This window comes from Crocodylus siamensis, chromosome 6 (assembly GCF_052110815.1).
Source record: "Crocodylus siamensis isolate JL-2025a chromosome 6, ASM5211081v1, whole genome shotgun sequence".
In the NCBI taxonomy this organism is placed as follows: Eukaryota; Metazoa; Chordata; order Crocodylia; family Crocodylidae; genus Crocodylus; species Crocodylus siamensis.
The window spans coordinates 4,869,557-4,878,684 of NC_143400.1; the positions used below are offsets into that span (position 1 = coordinate 4,869,557).

The window sequence follows — 9,128 nt, forward strand, 5'->3', positions numbered from 1 at the left end:
CCGAGTGGCTGGCAGGTGACGCTGCCTGAGCAGTAGCTCGTTACGTCATGCTTCCTGCCGCACAATGCTACTGCGCAGGAGTCCTGAGCTACGGTGCCGTCAGCGTCTCGTGCAGTAAGTGCTTGCAGCCCGGCTGCCCAGTCTCCTGCGCTGTCTTCCCGCACCTGCGGACATGCTGCGGTTCCTCTCCTAAAGCAACAGGGGCTCCTGGCTTCCTGTTACACCAAGGAGCACATCACACAGGCACGGCTAGTTGTGTGCGTGTGTGTAGAAACAGGGCACATGCATCAGTGTCACACGGTCGAGGGTACCTCACAGGTATACACACAGACGCACACCCAAGTGACTGCACGCTCCACCCACATGCACACACACACAAATGCAAATGCCCATTGAAACATCCCACCCACCTGTGCGCTTGCACACAATTGTAGCGTCACACATGTGCACACATACATGGCTGCGGCACCACAGGCACACTGCATAGACACACCGGTACAAACCCACTCACACGCATGCTGCACGTGTGTTTGTGAAGGTGGTGGACCAGCTGTGTGGGGCGTCACGGGGGTGTGAGTGTGGGCGGCCATGCACGTGGGCTGTTTCAGTGGGTGTTGGGGGGTGTGGCTGTAGCTGTGTGCGGGGTTGTTTCTGAGTGTGCAGTCCTGTGTGTGCGCGCGTGGGCACGTGTCCCCTTTCTATCTATGCAATGGTCTTCTCACTGCATGGCTAGGATGATAAAGACACATAACAAGCTGTAAACCACAAAATGCTGAACCCCACTCTCTAGTCCAGCAATTCGAGCATAATTGCTGGACGAACTGGGAGCTGGGGGCTTGGACAGGAGGGAGCTGTGACCCTGGATGCCTGGGTTCTCCCCGGCTTGGGGAGAGGAGTGAGATCGGGGGCCTGAGAGCAAGGTGAAGGGCTGGAAGCCCGGACGCTGGGTCCTCTCCAGCTCCGGAAGGGGATGTGATGCTTTTAAACACAGCGACTCCTTTGCCGTCTTCCCTCACCTACTTTTCCTGGAAAACACCGGAGCTGGATGCACAACCGTGTGCTTGGGCCAGGGCCAAACGGTGCCAGGATCATGGGGACTGGCACAGATTCAGGACTTGAATCCCCACTTCTCCCCTCCGCGGGTCTCAGACCTGGACCTACCTGGCCCTGGAGGTGGGGTGCGGGGGCGAGGCCCCAGGCCCCAGGGTGGGACAGACACCTGGCCCTTCAAGGGGGGCAATGCACCTCTCCGGTCAAGGGCCCAATCTGGATGTGAAAGCTGGGGGGGCAGCGAGCAAACTCCAACAATAGGTGACCAGGCCGCGGAAGGGGGGGTGCTAATGCAGGATTAACGATTATCTTGCCATGAGGTCGCAGTGATGTCAGAGCTCTGTTCCTTCCCCTCCCATTCAGGGGAGGGCAGAGGGTTCAAAACAACCCCGTTACCTGGGCAGGGGGCTGAGAGGTGACACGCTCTACCCCCCACCCCCCTTTTCAGCCCCCTTGCTCTTAAAGGCACAGTGCAGAAAGAGGGGCTGCCTACACCCCCAAATGCTGCTTCCCACCCCCAGCACCCACCCCCTGCCCCGTGTCCCCCATGCCCTACCTGCCCCCCCGCCCCCTGCCCCACCAGGCCAGAGGAGGGCGGGAGTGGGCAGCGGTGAATGGTTAACCCTGGAAACGGATAAAGGGAGGGAGGCAGGAGGGAGCCCCGGCGCAGAGCTGCTTCCCTGGCTGTCCTCTCCGGCCTGGCTGGTGCCTGCGCCCATCACCTCCTGCAGCTCCTGGCACCCCAGTGCCCCCCTGTACCCCCACTCCTCGCAGGTCCCACCCCCGGCCCTGCCCTCGAGAGGCCCCAGTTCTCCCTGCACCTCCCCACTGCCCCAGCCCTGAGACCCCTCACCCCCGGTGCCCCCCACTCCCTGCAGCCACACACCCCTGCAGCTCCCGCGCTCCCCAGCCCCATGGCCCCGCGGAGCCGGTGGGGGGCTGCGGGCATGCTGGGCCGGTGCCAGTGCCTCTGCCTCGCTGCCCTCTCAGCCCCAGCCCTGCTGGTTGCCAGCCACAACCTGGTGCAGAACTTCAGTGCCCCCCCCGGGCCCGCCCGCTGCCCCCCAGTGTCCCCCACTACCCCCCTCAATGCCTCGGCCCACCCCCCTGGGGCGCCTGCCTGGAAAAGGGGGCACCACCAGCCTCGGGCCTTGGATGTTACCATCATCACTGAGGTACTGGGGGGCAGGGGCTGAGAGGACCCTGGGTTAGAGACCCCCAAGGGGGGGGGCTGGAGGAGAGACCCCCTGCCAGGGGCAGAGGGCCGGATGGAAGTGGAGAGGGGGAATCCCTCTGGGTCACAGACCTGCAGGGGGCAGGGGCTGGGGAACCCCCCTGGATTAGAGACCCCCCCCAAGGTGCAGGGGCCTGGACAGGAGTGGGGAGAGAGGCTTGGGCCAGTCTGGAGGAGACCCCCATTCCCTAGATCACAGATTTCCCCGGGGCTGGAGGGGGGAGGGCAGAGGGGCTGGGGCAACCATTCATCCCACCATTCATCTCCCTGGCAGTGGGACCTGGTGTGTGAGCGGGCACCGCTGCCGGCACTGGCCCAGACCCTCTTCATGGCGGGCGTCCTGCTGGGGGCCTTCATTTTCGGGACCTTGTCAGACAGGTGGGTGCCGGAGAGCTGGGACTCCTCAGACTGCACCCCCACCTTCCTCTCAGGCCAGCCGGACCCATATTGCCGGGGGCTGTATGAGGGGAGGGTGCAGCTAACTCTGGGGAGGGACCTTGTGAGGGAGGGGGCTGGATGCGGGGATTGGGGTTGGACACACTAGTGAGATGCAGCTAGCCCTGGGGTGTAACGTGACTGATGTAGCTGGCTCTGGGCTGGGACGTGGGGGGCTGAGGCTGGCTCAGGGGCTAGGCAGGGAGGGAGGGAATGGGGGGGATGGTGAGGGACTAGGGTGTGGGACGTTGTGGGGAGGTGCGGCTGGCTCTGGGGTGTGACACAGGCAGGTGCAGCTGGCTTTAGAGTGGGGGGTGGGAGTGAGATGCGGCTGGCTCTGGGGGGCTGTGGCTCACTCTGGGGTGGGACATGGGGGGCTGGCTCAGGTCATGACTGCCCCCTCTACCCTAGGGTGGGGCGCCGGTGGGTGCTGCTGTCCTCCTTGCTGACAGTGGGGGCTGGAGGCACGGGGGCAGCGCTGGCCCCTGACTTCATCGCCTACTGCGTGTGCCGGACCCTGAGCGGTATCGGCCTGGCCGGATTCCTGATCAACTACATCGGCCTCAGTAAGCGGGGGGGGGGGGGGTGTGTGTGTGCAATTCTGGCCCAATCCTGGGGGGGCATGGGCTGGGCTGGGGGGCTGCCTGCCCAGGGGCACTGGTGCTTGGGCAGGGGCTGGGGTCAGGAGGGCAGGGGCACGTCCCTTCTATGGGTCCCAATCCAGACCTGATCCTGGGAGCACTGGCTGGGGGGGGGCAGTGATCTGTACCCCTCTATGGGCCCCGAGCTGGCCCAGTCCTAGGAGCACTGGATCAGGCAGGGAGCAGGGGGCTGTGCCCTCTTCGGGCCCCAGTCCAGGCGGGGGGGGGCAGGGGCTGTCGTCCTCTGTGGGCCCTGACCTGGGCCTGACCCAGGCACGCTAGCTGGGGTGGGAGATCCAGGGGTCTGTTTCCCCAAGGACCCCCATCCTTGGGGCACTGGCTGGGGAGGGGGGCAGAGGCCTGTCTCCTTTGTGGGTGCAAAGCTGGGCCTTATCCTGGTGCCACTGGCTGGGGCGGAGGGGTAGGGGGCTGCTCGCTCTTTGCACCCCTATCTGGGCGCTGCCCTGGGGGCACTGGCTGGAGGGAGTCCCAGTTCGGCTCCGTTCCCGTGGCACTGGCTGGAGTGGGGGAGCCGGGGTCAGGGACCCGTAAGGGCTCCAGTCCAGCCCAGCCAGGCTGGGAGGGGGCTGGAGAGGGTGGGCCCTGTCGTGACATGAGCATGCAGGGTCTCAGCCCCCTACCCCTGTCCTCCCCAGGCCTGGAGTGGGTGCCGCGGGGGGCGCGCGCAGGCGTGGTGACCTGGCTTAGCTACTGCAGCACGGCCGGGCAGATGGTCCTGGCTGGCCTCGCCTACGGCGTGCAGGACTGGCGCCACTTGCAGCTGGCCATCTCTGCCCCCTTCCTGGCCTTCCTGCTCGGCGCCTGGTGAGTACCCCGGGTGCCTGGGTCCCGCGCCCGCTTCGGGTCCAGTCCTGGGATGCCGTGCTTGCCTCCCTATTCGGAAGCCGGGGTGCATGCGTTTCGTCCGCGGTGGGAGCCCGGAGGTCTCTGGGGGGGACTGGCAGCTGGGGACGGAGCAGGGGGTGTGGGGGCTGGGAGCCGGGACACCTGGTTTCCATCTGGCTCTGGGAGCAGAGGGCGGGCTGGGGAGCCCGGACCCCTGGGCTCTCTCCGAAACCAAATCCAACCCTCCCCCTCTGCAGCCCCCGTGCCTCAGTTTACCCCATGCGCCTGCATCAGCGACTCCCAGAGCCATTAGGCTCCCTCCCCGCTGCCCTCCCCTAAGGCCCCCCCTTCCGCCAGGTGGGTGCCTGAGTCTGCGCGCTGGCTGCTGGTCCAGGGCCGGACCAAGGAGGCGCTGAGGAACCTGCAGCGGGTCGCCCGCGTCAATGGCAGAACCGCGGCAGGGGAGGGGCTGAGCCTGGAGGTGAGCGGGGGGGGCGGGGGTCCAGGACTCCTGGCTTCTCTGGGAGGGGAGGGGGCTGGGAGCCTGGACTGGACGCCTGGCTGGTCTGGGGGGTTCAAGCAGGGGGGCGAGAGCCCAGATGCCTGGGTGCCCTGGGGGGAAGTGGGGCTGGAAGCCGAGTTGCTTGGGTTGTCTGGGTGGGGAGGGGCTTGGGGGGTTGAGAAAAGGGGTCTTCCCCTGCTCCTGATCCCCCACATTGCCCCCCCAGGTGCTGGTGCAGGAGGGAAGCTGCAGCTCCACGGGGCGAAGCACCGGGTCCTGGCTGGGGCTGTTCCTCTCCCCGGCTCTGCGCCGCATCTCCTGCTGCCTCATGTGTGTCAGGTAGGAAGGACGGACAGACGGGGGCGGGGGGGGGCACAGAAATGGCAGCTCCATCTGTGTCTGTCGCCTGGATGGATGGATGGAGACTTTCAGCTCTTCGTCCTGCCACCTGTCCACGCGCCGCCCGCTCTGAGATGGACAGACGGACGGCTCTGTGCTGACCCCGACCCCCATCCTTACCCTCGCCCACCCACTGACCCTCACACCCTCGTAACCTGGCCCCTGCCCCCCGCCCCCGTGTCCTCTCATCCCGCAGCTTCTCCACCAACCTGGCTTACTTTGGGTTGTCCATGGACTTGGGGTCCTTCGGCCTCGACGTCTTCCTGGTGCAGCTCTGCTTCGGGGCCGTGGACTTGGGGGCCAAGGCGGCCTGTGCCCTGGCCCTGAACCGCTGCGGCCGCCGGCCTGTCCAGGCCCTTTCCCTCAGCGTGGCTGGTGCCTGCTTGCTGGCCAGCACCCCCCTGCCTGCCGGTGAGCCTGGGGATGCCCGGGTGCCCTGCCAGGTGTGGGGGTCCTGCAGCGGGGCCCGATGCCTGGGTGCCCTCTGGACCTGGGCGGGGAGTGGGGGTAAAGGGTTAGAGAAGTGGGGGCTGCACGTGCGGACACCCGGCTCCCCTCCAGCTCTGGGAAGGGAATGGGGAATGGGCAGGTTCGAGCAGGCGCTGAGCTGGCAGCACGGACACCTGGGCCCTCTCCCAGCTGCAGACCACCACGCACCCCTCCCCGTGCCTCAGTTTCCCCGCTGCAGTACAGCGATTCCTCTCCTCCTTATGGTTTCTTTCCACCTCCTCCCCCACTCCAGAGATGCTGATGGTCCGGCTAGTCCTCGTGGTGCTGGGAAAAGGCTTCCTGGCGGCAGCGTCTGTCTGCTCCTACCTCTATGGGGGAGAGCTCTTCCCCACCGTTGTCAGGTGAGGCCAATACCCCCCAGGGCCTCCCCAGGTCCAGCCACATCCAAGTGAGGGGCCCCAATGCCCCCCCCAGCACCAGCTGCATCTGTTACGCTCAGCTGCTGACACATCCTACCCCAGAGGTGGCTGCATCCCGATGCCTGGCTTGGTATCTGCAGCCCCCACTGTCCCACCCCAGAGGTGGCTGCATCTGTTACACTCAGCCACTGGCATAGCCTCACCCCAGAGCCAGCTGCAGCACAGACCTGTATTCCCAACCCCAGTGCCCACTCCAGAACTGGCTGCATCCCAGCAAAAGCCCCTGTGACCCCAGCCCCGATGCCCTCCCCCAGAATCAGCTGCCTCCCAGTGAGAGGCCTTGTATGCCTAGCCCTGATTGCACCCCACCAGAAGCGGCTGCCTCTGAGCCTTGTGTCCCTCCTGCAGGCAGACGGGCACAGGGCTCATGACTGTGGTGGCCCGCCTCGGGGGTATGGTGGCTCCACTGGTGCTGGTGGGTGGCCAGTACCACCCAGTCCTGCCACCTCTTGTCTTCGGGGTGACACCCGTCCTGGCCGGCGCAGCTGCCTGCTTCCTGCCTGAGATGCGGGATGTCCCGCTGATGGACACCATCGAGCAGGTGGAGGAGAGGTGAGGTGGGGGAGAGGCTGGGCCCAGGCCTCTCTCTCTCCCTGGCTGCCTTCCCCTTTAAAATGACTTTCTCCTCCCCTTTAACACCTCCCCTTCCCTTTAAGTTGCCCTTCCCCTTTAAATCAGGATACCTTCCCTGTATCTTTCTCCTCCCCTTTAACACCTCTCCTCCCCTTTAACTCTGGCTCTCTCACTTTAAGTCAGAGACTCCTTCTTGTCTTTAATAAGAGTCTGTCCCTCCTGCCTTAAGTGCCTCTCCTTCCCTTTAAATAGGGGTGCTCCGCCCCTTTTAAATCTGGCCTCCTACTTCCCTTTAATAATGCCCCTCCTTCCCCTTAAGGTAGTTTGGCCGCCTTCCTCTCTCCGCCCCTGTGAGCTCAGGGTGCTGTTCACCTTTAATTCTCCCTTCCCCTTTAAACTCTGGGCTCCCCCCTCTTTAACGCTGTGCTGCCATGTCTTGTCCCCAGGGCCAGGCGAAAGGGACCGGAGCCCGTGGTGGAGGTCGTCTCCGTCTCCCACATCATCCGCTCCACCCGGATCTGAGCCCCACAGAAGGGGGGCAGCTCCGGCCCCCCAGCTGGGACACATGGGACCCCCCTACAGGCCAGTGCCCCCCTGCAGGGTGGAGGTCAATGGCTTGTGGGGTGGGGCGTGGCACTGGCGCCCACCACGATGGAGACGGGTGCAACCCTAAGGGGGTTGTGGATTGGTGTCAACCCCCACATGGTGCAGGGTGGGCCTTGCGTGCGCCCCCACCGTGGAGAAGAAGCAGTGCGACCCCCCCCCACCCAAAGGTGAGGCTGCGGAGGGGTGCCTCCCAGCCACAGGGTGCATCTGGCACGACTCAACCTGGCTCTCAGGCAGAGCCTGGGCATTAGCACCCTCCTTCGTGGAGGAAGAGGGAACAAATCTTCCCCCTGCCCCAACAGGGGCTGGGAGCTGGAGTTAAGCTGTACAAACCTCTGCACCCCAAAGCGTGGGGGGCTCTGGATTTGAACCAGCCGCTGGAGGGGTGCGGAGCGGCACGGCTCTCACCCCTGCGCAGCCAGAGGCTGGCGGCTGTCACCCTCAGGGAAAACCCGGCATACCCCCCTTCCTCCGCGCTGCAGCCGGGTGGCGCGCCGAGCGGTACGTCCGTGCACTGGTTCCCTCCAGTTCTGCTGCTGCCTTTTGTAAATAAAGTCATTGTATTTAAAGCAAAAAACCCACGGCTCTCCAAACCCCTGATGGTGCCTCCCTGCTCGTGCCCCCCCCGGGTCTGCCTGCATGGCAGGGCGTAGGGCTGGGACCCGCGTCGTGCACAGCCGGGCCTGGGGCCCCTCATGCTCCCGTGGGCTTCCTGTGTGTGTCTGTTGCCATGGGGCAGAGGGGGCCGCGGCAAACAGGGCCCTGGGACCAACACAGACCCCGACCATCGCTGGGCAGGTGGGGACCCCAATGGCTCTGGGGTTTCCTCCCATCCTGCCTCCTTCAGGGGCATGGCCGCAGGGCAGGGTTGTGACTGGTCCAGCTGGGGTTTAAGATATTCCCACAATGCCCCAATGGGCACCATCTCGTCTGTGGACACATCCTCAACCTTCACATGCATGGGGACGGGGGGACAAGGCAAACGTGTCACTTGGGGAGCCAGGGACTGGGAGAGGCAGCAGTGGGAGGAAACATGCTCAAGACGCATGAAGGTGGGGACAGTACCCGGGGCACATTTCCGTGCCCAGAGGGAATTTGCCCTCCAGCGTGGCAGGGGATCCTTGGGGAAATGAGAAGGGGGGTGTCACCAGAAAAGGTCAGCACCTTCGATCTTCTCGCTCTCAGTCCTGGGCCGAGCGGTTCACCCGCAACCTTCCCTGCGCTGATCCCCCTCCTGAGCTTGGGACCCGGGGTCCCTTCCTCCTGGAGACGAGTCGGAGCGAGGGCTTGAGAGAGAGAGCAGTTGCTCCTGAGATACACCCAGTGTTGGCCGAGCAAGGCGGTGGGGCAGGGCGTGGGCAGGGGAAGAAAGGAGGGCCCGGGGGGCTTTGTGCTGAGACCCAAGTCTGTGGGTCACACCACCTGCTGCCTCCGCGATCCCAACAGTGCGCTCTGACTGTCTCTGTTCATCTGGGGACCTTTCTTTCCTAAAGGATGGGAGTGCCACCCCCAGGGAAGTGCATCAAGGCCATGTTCCCAGTGCCAGCCAGCATGGTGGTCAGCTGGACTGGTGCTGGCAGAGGCCTGGGTCAGCACAGCCGGACCTTTGAAGAGTCCAGGTCAGCGGGGGAGGAGGGCTAGGCCCAAGGGCCATGCCTCTACAAGGGTGTTGTAACCCCTGACTTCCAGTATGGAAATGAGTCTTGCACCCCCCACCCCAGACCTAAGCATTGGTGGCTCAATGGTAGCATTCTTGCTTGCTGTGTAGGAGACCTGGGTTCAATTCCCAGCTACGTGTTCAGTTGCGGTCCTACACATCATGACTGTTGTACTGCACTCTTGGCCCTTGTTTCACATGCTGTATGCACCTAAGGGGGCTGATGAGATTGCAGAGCCACTGGATGTCACTTCTG

At 64.5% G+C, this 9,128-nt stretch overlaps 1 protein-coding gene across 1 annotated transcript; it reads left to right on the top strand.

The window, feature by feature from the left end:
* The first annotated feature begins 1,728 nt into the window (after positions 1-1,728).
* Positions 1,729-7,767, top strand: LOC149860634 (solute carrier family 22 member 20-like). The gene is made up of 10 exons (XM_090055073.1): positions 1,729-2,225; positions 2,559-2,662; positions 3,131-3,285; positions 4,017-4,185; positions 4,564-4,687; positions 4,935-5,047; positions 5,304-5,518; positions 5,850-5,958; positions 6,385-6,588; positions 7,056-7,767. The coding sequence occupies exons 1-10, from the start codon at positions 1,965-1,967 to the stop codon at positions 7,129-7,131; spliced, it is 1,530 nt and encodes a 509-aa protein (XP_089911199.1). The 5' UTR covers positions 1,729-1,964; the 3' UTR covers positions 7,132-7,767.
* Positions 7,768-9,128: the final 1,361 nt, after the last annotated feature.